Source organism: Adelges cooleyi, unplaced genomic scaffold (genome assembly GCF_023614345.1).
Source record: "Adelges cooleyi isolate 19-005CV unplaced genomic scaffold, UGA_ACOO_1.1 ACOO_flye_CR_arks_rails_tigmint_CR_PRNA_446, whole genome shotgun sequence".
NCBI lineage: Eukaryota > Metazoa > Arthropoda > Insecta > Hemiptera > Adelgidae > Adelges > Adelges cooleyi.
Genome location: NW_026096129.1, coordinates 1028957 through 1041953, shown reverse-complemented (window position 1 = coordinate 1041953; position 12997 = coordinate 1028957). Strand labels below are relative to the sequence as shown.

The 12997-nt window shown below is 33.5% G+C and overlaps 1 protein-coding gene across 1 annotated transcript in view; it reads left to right on the top strand.

Moving 5' to 3' along the window:
* Positions 1–1915, top strand: part of LOC126842118 (protein mono-ADP-ribosyltransferase PARP12-like) — a 48472-nt gene extending 46557 nt beyond the window's left edge. Inside the window, exon 4 of the mRNA XM_050579009.1 lies at positions 1240–1915. Coding sequence (XP_050434966.1) covers positions 1240–1694 — 455 coding nt within the window. The 3' untranslated portion in view covers positions 1695–1915. The remainder of the gene's footprint in view (positions 1–1239) is intronic.
* The last annotated feature ends 11082 nt before the right edge of the window (positions 1916–12997 follow it).

Genomic DNA, 12997 nt, shown 5'->3' with positions numbered 1-12997 from the left:
TTGGAATCAGTGCAGCGAGATCCTTCAATATGGGATCTGACGTTTTAAAATTCTAAAAAGCCATGGAAACTCTTTGTTTAGATGCTATTGATATTATATGTGTGTAAAATATTAGAATCGAACAACAACAAAATAAATCTTATCGTTTTCTGGAAGTTTATAATTTTTTTTAAATGTCATGGTAGGGAAGTAAAAGTTCGCATGAGATCCCCAAAAGGAGTCTAGCGGCATTTAAGTTTTTAAGAGGCTAAAAGCTAACCTAACCCAGCCCATGATTGAAATATACAAGGTTATTGCACAATGCCCCCCCCCTCTTTAATATTTGATATGATAAAAACAAATATGTCAACGTAAAAGCTAGCCAATCAAAATCAAACATACAAGTAGTAAGTACACAGTAAATTATAAGGTAAAATATAATTGATATCCCCTTACGCTGCCATCTTATTTCTGAAGATTTCAATTAGAGACGGTGTGCAATAACCTGTATATTCAACCATGGCCTAACCCCAGGGATGGTGTAAATTTGTTCAAATGTCGGTTTTATAAGACATATTTAATTATTATTGATATCTGATCACTATACACACGAATAGGAGTCGGTTGTACGTGGCATTGCCAACAATGATGGATAGTTACAATAAAAACATTCCTTCGCTTCATTAGTTTAAAATTTAATATCGAAAGGCCTCCTCATTCTGCTGGAGAACACAACTTATTAAGGTTTTTAAATGTTGAATCTCTTTCGGTTAGAAGAATCGATTCCTATGGAATTTTTTTGGAAAAATAAAATAGACCATCTTACTTATCAAGTCTTGTTAACTATCATAGTTTTATAGATAGCAGCTTATTTTATTTTCCTAATACTTCCCGTAAGTTCACGTTATTTAATAGGTATTTCTGTACCTGTACATTTGTTCATGTTCTTTTTTTTTATGCCTTTAATTATTATTATTGTTCGTATACAACGTAAAATATACGTGTGTGTTGTTATTTTGGCAGCTAGCTAATTAAATGCCTAAACACTGAATCATGGACATGTTACCTCTTATCACTTATCACTTATCTCTTATCACTCATATCTCAATGTTTTTAAATGTTTCGAATGAACTTACGCGCGAAAATGGCGACACGAAAGGTCTTGTAACCAACCCGATGATATCCGTGTTAAAATAGTCTCTGGTCGGGGACGAGATTATTCACAATGTTTTCTTTTTTCTTTGTTTTGCTTGTCTCCAGGAGGCCGTGTGATCATCGTGTGTTCCGTGCTGATATCAAAAGTAAAGACGCTGGACCACGGGTCTCGCATGGTCGTTCACGACGTGCACCACGCCGGCGACGGGTACGACACGACAATGAGCTCCACACAACGGGTGTACGTCAAGTACGACGATTTCGAGTTCTACCCCATGTACATGGTGCACTACGACCATATCGTGCGCATCCGGTTGACCAACAACGTCGGCCAGTTCAGAGGGTACGTGCGGCCAATTTCGGCCACAGAGTTCCGCGAAGAAAACGACGGCGTTACCACAACCGCGGTTAGGGTCAGCAACGGCGACGGCGGTACGACAACCGGTGGGAATACAGGGCGGTCGCGTAGCACATCACACGTGGACATGCCGAATTCCTGGGGATCGATGGACGACGAATTATATGACTACCTCGAACAAATGTGTTCTAAATATTTTTAGTTTATAATATAATATTAATTGTGTTGATGCCATTAAAAAACATAAACATTTAGCTGTATGTTAAACATAACATTGCAGTCGCGCTAATAATAGCTGAGTCTAGTTTTAAAATACTAATCTCGCTTTGATTTTTTTCCTACGCTTTGTTATTTTTGATAATTAAACATTATTATTATTTTTTTTTTTTTTAAACAGCAATTATTGAAAACGGCACACATAGTACCTATGTATACGTATGTCTACCTATTTTTAACGGATATATTGTATTTTATTATTATTATATTTTTACTTTTCTACGACCACACTGATATTCCTTCACACTTCTACATATTGTGTATTATCTTATAATAATTATAACTATAATTGAATGGACGACACGGTATTACCTTACGGTCAGCTATTTTTGGTTTGTTCATAAATCAAAAGGCATAATCAGGGGGGCTATTGAAAACTATCTTTTGTTTTATACATAGGCATAAACGACATTCATTTTTATTAGATTACTATAATTGATTTAGCATAGGTAGTGTACAAGTACAAGAAGTCAAGATAATTGTGTTTGTATGGGTTTCATTATGGCTTTCATTACATTATATTATGTTATGTTTACAACAACAAATATAAGTAAGACATTAAATAGTGAATGACATAGAAAACATCAAACGTGTGTGTGTGTGTGTGTTTTCAATCTATTGTTAAGTCTACATAAGTTATTATTTTTTACTTGCTATCAGAGTTGCGTGCAAATTATTTAAATAAAACGTTATTCAAATAATTATGTCAAGATTTATTTACTAAAAAAAAAAAAAATTATTCTAAACCTTTTTTTAAAAATAATTATACTATTCTAGCATAATTTAATAGTCATTGTTTTTTTTATATTTTAAAAAAATCATGTTTTTAAGAAAATTTAGTTGAAAACCTGCACTCGAAATTTATTCGAATATAATATGTTTGAAGGTTATCCGAATCATTTGTATTATCTAGACGATTATTTAGATAACTTTTTATTAGTACAACAATGCACAGCTCTGCTTGTTTTTTAGTATTTTAATGTTGTTAAAATTGTTTACTAGACATTTGAATTTCTAAATTTTTGTTAATTGTTAACCTATTGAAAAATATTTCAATCCAATTAAGGAACAAAGGAAGTTGTTTAGTAGATTATCATTTGCATCTAGGTATAAATGTTGTAAAAAAATATATACATTTAACAATATTTGTTTTTAATTAAAAAAAAAAAATTGTATTTCCCCTCTCATTGAGTTTGGAAAACAGTATCGTAGTTTTAATGAATCTTATCAAAAAAAAAACATGAATGGGTCGAGTACAGTACTTCTTGAGATGCCATATGATTCTGCTACTCGTGGAAAATAAAAATAAATAAAATTTGATTATTAAATTAAGAACTTGGCTTAGGTTTATTATTAAGATTATTTATTGTCGTGTATTATTATTATTATATTGATTAATATATGATACTTGGGTGTTACTGTCGGTGCTGCCTAATTGTATATTGACAAGATAATGTTGAAAAACCAACATCGAAGCTAAAAAAAGGTAATATTTTGAGAAGTGCTAATATTTGATAACGTAGATACTTTATAAAATGTCTTTTATTTTAGAACTATTTCAACAATATTATGCAACTTCATACACATCCTTTTGGGCTATTCTCTAAAGTATGCAAAAACAGCTAAATACGATTATATAGATTTGTATATAATAATAATATGGAGTCGACAACATCATTTTTCAATCATTATAATAATCAGTTTCAGTAAAAATAAGGATGTAAACATTCAAATCTGGCTTTGAATTTTCAACAACTAAATTATGAAAACTAACTAAAACATAATGTCAGTTGTAATTAAATGTAATAAAAAAACAAATTGTACGGTGTATCATTATTAAGAAGATAATGTCAGTACAACTACACAGGCGGCGTAGACCGTAGTGGCTCGATACGGGGTGTTGCCTGTTTACCTACAACATTATTGATTTTCTTCCAACAACAACAATATTACATACAACCTTAATTTTAAATACAAATTCCATACGAGTGTTCGGGTAAGGTCTGGAAACGATTTTTGAAATTTGGATTGCACAAATTTTGAAATCCATTCACTTCTATCGTTGGAGTGCACAGCGTTTGTTGGGAAACTCTTTGCTGGGAATTTTATCATACTTCACATTGTCCTAAAGAATATAATGCAATAGTTTAGTATTTTACCTTTTAAAATGTTTTATTTATATTTTTGTGGTATTTGCACAACTCAAGCGTAGGCAGCAGCAAAGGCACAATTTAGACTTGAATGGCATTTTAAAAATCGCACATATTCACCTTAATTGTCACCCATTTTAGAAGAGAGCGTATACAAATAATAAGCTGTAGGCCATTAGAATTTTTTGTATCATAAAATATTGTGCTCGTCCCTACATTAGTTAACGACTATTTTACACTTTGAGCGTACAACGTAATACATTCAGTTGATTATTACATTATGGTATGTCGCACAGGATTTTTGCAAAATTAAATTGCCGGCAAACACGACGACACAAAAACCCGTGGACCACTAGTATCACAATGTAAACCGTTGTGTATAATTATTTATATTTGTGTGTGTGCTTTTGTCAACTCTGAGCGTGTGTCATCGAATCTCAATTTTGATTCGACTGGGACCCATATGTTACTATCATGATTGTGCATAAAAAAACAATCGGTACAATCGAATAGGACAAAATGAGTTGTAAAACTATTTTTTAACCCTTCAATGCATGATTTTTTAAATTTTAGATAAATACATTTTTTTTTAACTAATTCGAGGAAGTAGAATTTGAAAAAAATAATTTAAAAAATCTAAAATAAATATTTGTATTGAAAATTACAATATTTTAGCATGTTGCAAATATGCAACAGTATGCATTAAATAAAAAACATATTTGTTTATTTATGATCATAACTTTTTAGTAACTCTTTACTTTATTTTTTATTATAAACTTAATATTAATATTCCTTAACTCTTAAGTTTTATAATACAATATATAGTATTTTATATATATATTATATTTATAATACAAAGCGATAAGAGTTGAAAATTGTACATTTTTTTCAAAAGGTTTACATTTAAAAGCACATCATACAAACGCAAGCATTCACGTTATATATATATATATATATATTTATTTATTTATATATATATTAAGAAATAATGTAAAATACTTGTACCTATTATCCACATGGCTGCAATAACCGTACAAGACCCATAGACCGTCCGGATCCAAATCGACAGCGGCTGTCCGACGGTTACGTATAACCGTCGGACGGCCGCTGTCGATTTGGACAAAATTCTTACGAACGTTTTCAACAGCTAAGTAGGTACACGCGAAAAACACTTGATAATAATATGTAAACGGTCGCGACCAGGACTTACCACATTGTGTAATTATTTTCGGGGTAAAAAAAATACCAAGACACCCTTTACTACCACACGTCGGTGCTTATCGTCGTTGTGACGGGTCGCGATTTTTGAGTATTTCTTGTTTTGTGTTTTTACGGTTTTATTTGCCGAAAACGGGGTAAGCTTTGAAATATAAAAACAATAATAGTATATTCACTCAGATAATGTGATAACAACAATTATATTATCATAATATGATACGGTCAATCAACAACAATAATAGCTTCTGTATTTGTTCTAAAACAAAACGCGAGTCCGTCGACCGGCGTCACCGGCGTTCCAAAGCGTAGCCGTTTTTTGTCCAATATGGCAGCCGCCGGCGCGCATTGATCAGTATTCAGCCGAAAAGTATGTGTGGTGTTTGCGTGTAAAACTACACACGCCGGTGGCCGCCATATTGGACGGAAAAAAACCGCTACGCTTTTCCAGTGTAGGATGTTACCATATACCTGGTTATAAGATGGTGACAGCCGTTGTCAGCTGTTGTTGACCGTTATCGTTATCGTTTGTGACGGTTTTTTTTTTTAGCGGCCCGTCTTTAAGGAGTTTTGTGTAGGCAATATAGTGTATAGGCTTAACAAAGTAATCTGAAAAAACGGCGGGAGCAAGTTCAATGTGGTAATAATCGTAAAAAAAAAAAAGGAAAAAACGTTTTGCTTGCCCGGTAGACAAGTCACTACTCGTTTGGAAACGTGTTGTTGGCGAATGACGTTTTTGAAATTTGAATAACCAATATTTTTTTTTTTTAATGTTATTCATTTTTTTCCCCATTGAAAAACATAATATGACGTACCTATACAAATGAATAGCTTTTTAGCAATAATAGTATTATGTGTTTTTATTTTTCAAAAGTAAATAAGTAAGTATATTCAATTGTAATTTGTATCTAACTATTTTGTACTTGTGCCTTGTATACTTATATACTATAATATTATGTTACTGATGCCAAAAAGTTGATTATGCGAAAAATAGTAATATCCATAGTTTTTAAGAGTATCACCGTCGTCGAAACGTCAAGTGCATATTATCGTGTTCAACATCTGAAATAAGTAGAAAATATACACATTTTAGTGTATGCGGCGAAACATGAAGAAAATGAAAAAAATCTTGTTACGTGGACACTCGCGCGATTACAGTTGAGTGTAATTCTACCTGTGTGTAATTTCAAATTTGAATACAAATTAGGCGCAGTTTGCAATATTGTCGTTGAATTAGAAAAAGACATACGCGTTGTGATTGGAAGAATAATTATCAAAAGGTTAGGTAATATTGTAAAAAAAAAAAAAAAATCATAGCACAACAGCTATGGAAATTCTAATAGTATTATGAAATAATATATAATGTTCGTAGGAAAATCATGTTATACATATTATGTGTAAGTAAATGCCGTTTGGGAGCCATTTTTTTTTTTTTTTACAATTTGTACTATTAAAGCCGTTACATTTGGGTCGTGGCACGCTTGTATACATAGCAATACAAAAAAATACATAATAATATAATAAGAAACTGCGTGTACCCAATGTATACATTTTTTGGAATAATATTTAAAAATAATATCTCAGTACTGGGCTGACAAATAATAATTATTAATGGTCGTCACACAGCGGCTCCATAACGGTCTCTATTTTTGAATTAATTACAACGGTAATGACAGTATATTAAAAATGTTTGCCCGTTTGCCCAACCACCCGTGTAGTGCGCCCTATACCATACCGACATACCCTCAACCGACCGGTATAATTAATATGTATTTATTTTCTTAACGAGTTTTCTCTGTACCGAACACGATATAAAAAACATTTTGTTATTATAACACCACACGGTGTGTCGTATATGGGTGTATAGGTAACGTTAATGTTGACAAATAAAAAAATATGGTAGTAATAGTTATGTATTTTTCTTGTAAAATATACATACGGCGGCGACAAACGACTTTGTTTTTCCGTTTTGTCAACAACAACAACAACAGCGCGGCGTATCGTAGCTAGAATTTTACAGCATTTTCGTTAGCATGTATATTACTATACACGCTATACATAGCTAGTAGTTAATAGCTGGTATAGTAATTATTATATTCGTACGCCGCGGCGCGTCGTTTTAAGTACACCAAAATTTCGGTTTTTCGAATAAACGGCAATAATTTGTGATCGCACACACACAGATTGTGCGCGCGCAAACGTTAATGATCATTTTATCTTTATGAAAAAGAAAAAAAAAAATTAAAACGACCATGATTTATAGCTGTTATTGGTCATTCAAAGAGAGAGGGGGTGGGGGGCAGGCAAAATCGAACGGATTTTCAAAATAGCTGTTTTTTTTACCACCGCGGGTAATAACGGCCAAGACTTTCTTGGCCGTTATTAACTACTTTAGTTTGTTACCTAAATAAATATGTATATCACCGTACGTATAAAAGAAGGTGTCCTGTACCGATTCATAATCAACGCAAAGCCTAAACTATGATACCTAAGCTAGCGACTTGAAATTTAAAAATAACGGTAACCTTAAGTGTGCAGTGTACACTAATCCCAATAACCTTAGAGATTAGATAAAACCACATTTGGCGCACACTGCTCGAGTAATGTAAAATGCGAACAAATAACAAAAAAAACCTCATGAAACGCGCGCGTGTACCGCCGACAGACTTAATAAAGAAATGATTTATGATAAATTATTGCGTTTCACAACTGAATCCGCTGGGTCAGCAGCATACGTAGACTTTGCTGACATTTAATATTGGAATAATTATATTCGATAAAGTATAGGTTCATGCTATAAACTCAACAATATGAACATTTGATGGGGGGGGGGGGGAATGTGTGGATTATGATAATATATAACAAGCTCTGGTTACCTAACACGATAAATGTCTCCTTCTTCGCGCTCGCTACTCACATATTCTAAACATGTAAAAAGAAACACTAACCAACTGGTACCGACTTATTACTCCACAAATTAACTACCATTACAAGACCCGTCTACGGCATACAGCAGCAGCAGCAGCGGTTAAAATCCACCTACACTAACCCTGTACATTCAGAGATTCCAAAGTCCCTCGCAGGCCCTCGCCCATATCAGTGTATGTTTCCAATCACACTTGGAAAATGTACTTAAACATGACGCGTATGCTGCTGTGACTGAAACTGCCAAACACACTGTAGGTACAAAAAATACAAACGCTTTAGAAACCGCAGACAAGTAGTCATCGTGTATTACAATCAAGTAGTCTCATCTCTGTAATCGTCTCATATCGGAACTCGCATCACGATACCAGCTACTATTGGCAAACCCCCCCCCCCCCAAAAAAAAAAATTAAGAAAACGGTTATGTCGTGTCCGGCCGCTCAATTTAATAGAAAAAAAAAAGAATGTAAATCATATCTTAAATTTACTCTACCAAGGGCCGGAGTCCTCCTCCACTAGGGAGCCTCGCTTTACTTTGTCAATCTACCCTTTGTAAAATATAATACATCTGTTATGTGTTACTACATCTATTGTGCATTGTAGTAACTGCGGTTGCATAAATAACAATAATTTTTTACCTTATTCAAAAATTTGAATTGCGTTAACGCCGCCGTTTTGGTGGCCGTTTTTTAGAGAGACGGTAAAATACTGACAACTACTACTACGTGGTGCCATATTGTATTATAGTCAATCTGGGTGGACTACAGTAGTTTTACTGTATTCCATTACTACTACGTATCATCTTCACCTTTTTCCATTTGAAATTGAATGTTTTAAACTGTTTAAGCAACAATTATTATCGTTTTATTATTATATATTTTATTACTATTAAAACACTTAAACCATCATCGGATATGGGTACACAGGTAAAATTATTTATAAAATTCTAAAACACGGGTGAATTCAAAATTTATAATTGTATTAAATAAAATGTTACATATTTTACATTACTCTCGGGTTATTGGTAGGTACATATTTTTTCGTACTATGATTATTGTTAGGTATTGCATGCAAAAAAAAAAATTGTACAATATTAGTATAAAACTTATTATTATTATTATTATTATTATTGTGTTAATAAAATGTCTTTTTTTGCTTCAGTCTGAATTTTCCGACTACAAGCTGCTGAATAATTATTGACACCGAAAGACCACCGCCAGAGCTACTCTATCTATACTGTACGGTTGGACTTGTGGTGGCGGTGGTTTCACTCGAACCCCAAGCTGGGCAACACCTCGGTTGTGTTGCGCCTGATGATTTCCCTGACTTCATCCTCCATTTGCACCCATCGATTTGTCGCCGATTTCCGTCCGGTAGAACTCGGCCGGTACCACGCAATAGCTGTTGGCGTACGTGTCCAACACCTCTTGGACAGCCATCAGCTTTTTCACGAAACCACTGCAATCGTCGTGGTTCGACCGATGCGGCGGCGGCGGCGGCGACTTGATCTCATCGATGAAAAGCCTCGTGTCGTTCAGGGTTCTGGATATGCAATGCTCTCCGAGATCGGGCGACAACCGTTGCACGACCGCCAGGGACCCGTGCATGCGCGCTATCAGCAAATATTGGCTCTCGAGGGTCGCCAGAAACCGGTCGATAAACGTGCGCTTCTCTTGGGCGTCGACGCGCGAATCGAAGAACTCCAATATGGACGTGTCGTACACCAACAGCTCTTTCAACGTGACCGCGTAGTAGCAGCCCAACAAGTCGGTCGCGCGCGCGACTACGGTGTTCAAGTTTTCCCGGTCCACTTCCACTTCCATGTGCGGCAGCTGCGTGTCGTCGATATCGCCGTCCGCCTTCAGCTGGACCACGTGCAAATATTCGGACCAGCCGCGGCGGTTTATCGTGTGCGCGGTTTCCTTGACTCGCCACGCCGTGTCGTCGGCCGATGTCATGTTGCCGCACATAAACGTCGTAACAGGCATACTACGACGGCGGTGATGACGATGAACGGTTGTTGAGCAAGCATGTTTTTTTTTTTTTTAAGATGAGAAAATGTTTTGTTTAACAAAAAAAAAAAAAATACAGAAGCCAAAGACGGATTAAAGACGAACCAACGCGGTCAGAATGGGTATAATAACGTATGGTTGTTGTTGTACGTGGTGTCGGTTAAGTGTGTGTGTGTGTGTGTGTGTGAGTGATGAACGTCGTCAACAGCCCAAAACAACACCAAAAGGCATGTTTACTCAAGACCGTGTGTATTGACAATCCCCGAGTTTTCCCGTTTATTTTCTCGGTGATTTCTAACGGTGTTTCTCCAATTTTTGTTTTTTTTTTTTTGTTTTCGCCTCAATAGCAGTTTTGCAAAGGTGTAAAAATCGACAACCTACATAATATTATGATATCTTTTTATGTTTTCATAAGGCCGTTGAGTTGTTGTTGAGTTGTTTTGAACGTTTTGAATTTTTTTTTTTATGTCAAAACATAAATCCACCTCAGCTCGTAACGAGAAAAACAATTTTTAAAAATACAAATAGTGTACTCGCATTTGCAATAATAACGCAAACGCCCGTGTAATCAAAACTAGCACACACTGTGACAAACTTTAGCATTTTTTTTTTTTTTTTTTTTTACAAAAGTACAACTTTATACACACAAATATGAAATGTAGTAAAATCACAGTACAATACTTCTATATGTATACTAAATCTCATCGATTTGATTGTGTTATATTCCATATTCGTCTATAGTGATATTGCCGAGTAAAATAAAACTCGCCAAAAAGCAACATAATAATTTAACACCAATGTTAATAACACTAAAATTAATAATCCGCGATCATTTGATCCCACGTCATACACATTATATCCAAAATCCAAAAATCATCTATAATGGAAATAAAAATAATTACAACTGTTTGGATTCGACGCCCCCCCCTTCCCCGAATTGTTTTATATAGATCTTCGATAGACAAATACAGTATTTATGACGTTTAAAAGCAATTCAGTAAGAATAAAATTAATATAAAAAAAAAAAATACATATTCAAACCTTAAGAATTATAAAATAGTCTTTGATATTTATCGAATTTTCTCGTTTGATTTTGCATTTTTCAACGATTTATTAATTCGTAAAACTGTGTTTTCAAATTAAAAATACATAATATAATCACTACACACACAAGGTGTGCACTTGAAATGAGTACATATTATCTATAGATTAAAACCTCTATTTTGTGAATAAAATACATTTCTACGGGAAAATACAATTTCTTAGACTGTTGACTCGCACACGTCAACAATACAGTCGATTAATTTTCCATTTTTTTTTTTTTTTTGTGATTTCCTTAATTATAAAAAAAGCTTGACAACAGATTTTCGAGAAAAATGATTTTAAAGTTCCGTTCTAGATCTGCGCCTTCGATTTAATTTTCAGACCAACACTATTTGCTTGAAAACTGAAAACAAAATGGAAAAATGTTTATGGAAGAAAGAGCGGATCAACGTTTATCGGATGTCTAAGAATTTTCTGCAAAAAAATTTGGAACTAATTCGAATAATTTTCAAAAAAAAAAAAAAATGTACGAAAATCATTGATAATAGATAAAAAAAGATTATACATGATAGATAAAACATAGCATTTGAAAACAGAATTTTATGGTTTTTTTTTTGTGTTTTTCAGTTTAATATAAAAAAAAAAATGTCTAGTACAGATTTTTTGTTTTACAAGTTATTGCTGTACACAATAGACCTACACCTACTATTCAGTGTAATTTTCAGCTGTCATGTGTTAAAATTCTCAGCATCGAAGAATCTAAAATAGTTTCGACTATTAATACACACTACGTGTGCGCGGTAAACAATATATTTTGTAATTTGCATACCGAGTTGCCTTATCCGAGTTAATGAGCTCGACGTTATTCCGAGGATATAGTTGGAATGCACTTTGGCATAATACAATACGCAAAATATACTATTATTTTTGCATGATTCAAATAAGTATAAAAAAAAACCTCCCGAGGATGGGCGTTATCGCGTCGAGTTGAGTTCAAGTAAAAAACTTAATTCGGAGTTTTTTTTTTTTGTAAATAATATTCAATTTAATCATAATCTCAACAGCTCAGAATAGTCTAATCTAATACAAAAAATAAATATTTAGTTTTCGGATAGGAACTACTTTTAACCACATTTTTTTCAATTTAAAATCCAACATTATTCGTTATTTTTACAAACCGATATTGTGTACCTATATGTAATTAATTTTAATGCATAAACTACAACATTTTATTGAAAATATAATGTAAAATTTAACTGTTATATTTCTTGTTAAATTTATATAGGTACAATTTTAGGTTAATTTCGACATTTAACTGAAATATATTTTCTAAAATCTTCAAAGTTAACACAATTATAATCACGAACCCGATCAGCTTGGCGGGGGGGGGGGGGGGGAAATTAGCCGTTCTCAAATATAATTATGTATAATATACATAAATACATTTATTTTGATAAATACGACGGTATACGACGATCATATTATTTTAAATATTATACCAGATGTATAAAAAATCCAATAAAAAGTATCTGTTTAATAAAATTTAGCACAATATCCACCTGTAATATTATTAAAAACCACGTTTTGCCCATCGGTCGTCCGGTCCGTCAAAGGCTGATGCTGATGTACAGGATGGTTTTTTTTTTTACGACCTCGTTACTCGATTAAAATTCAAATAACCACTATTTCCACTTGTAAACATTTTGTTTGAAATTGTATTTTTATTACCACGTCACAACCTATTGGTCGAGTTGGTCTTTATGGTATTTGAATTACCTACTTTGTAACTCAACACAGTAATCAGTGTATACAGTGAATATAATATAATAATATATTATATGCAATATACTGACGAATGACTATTCAAAATAATATATTACATA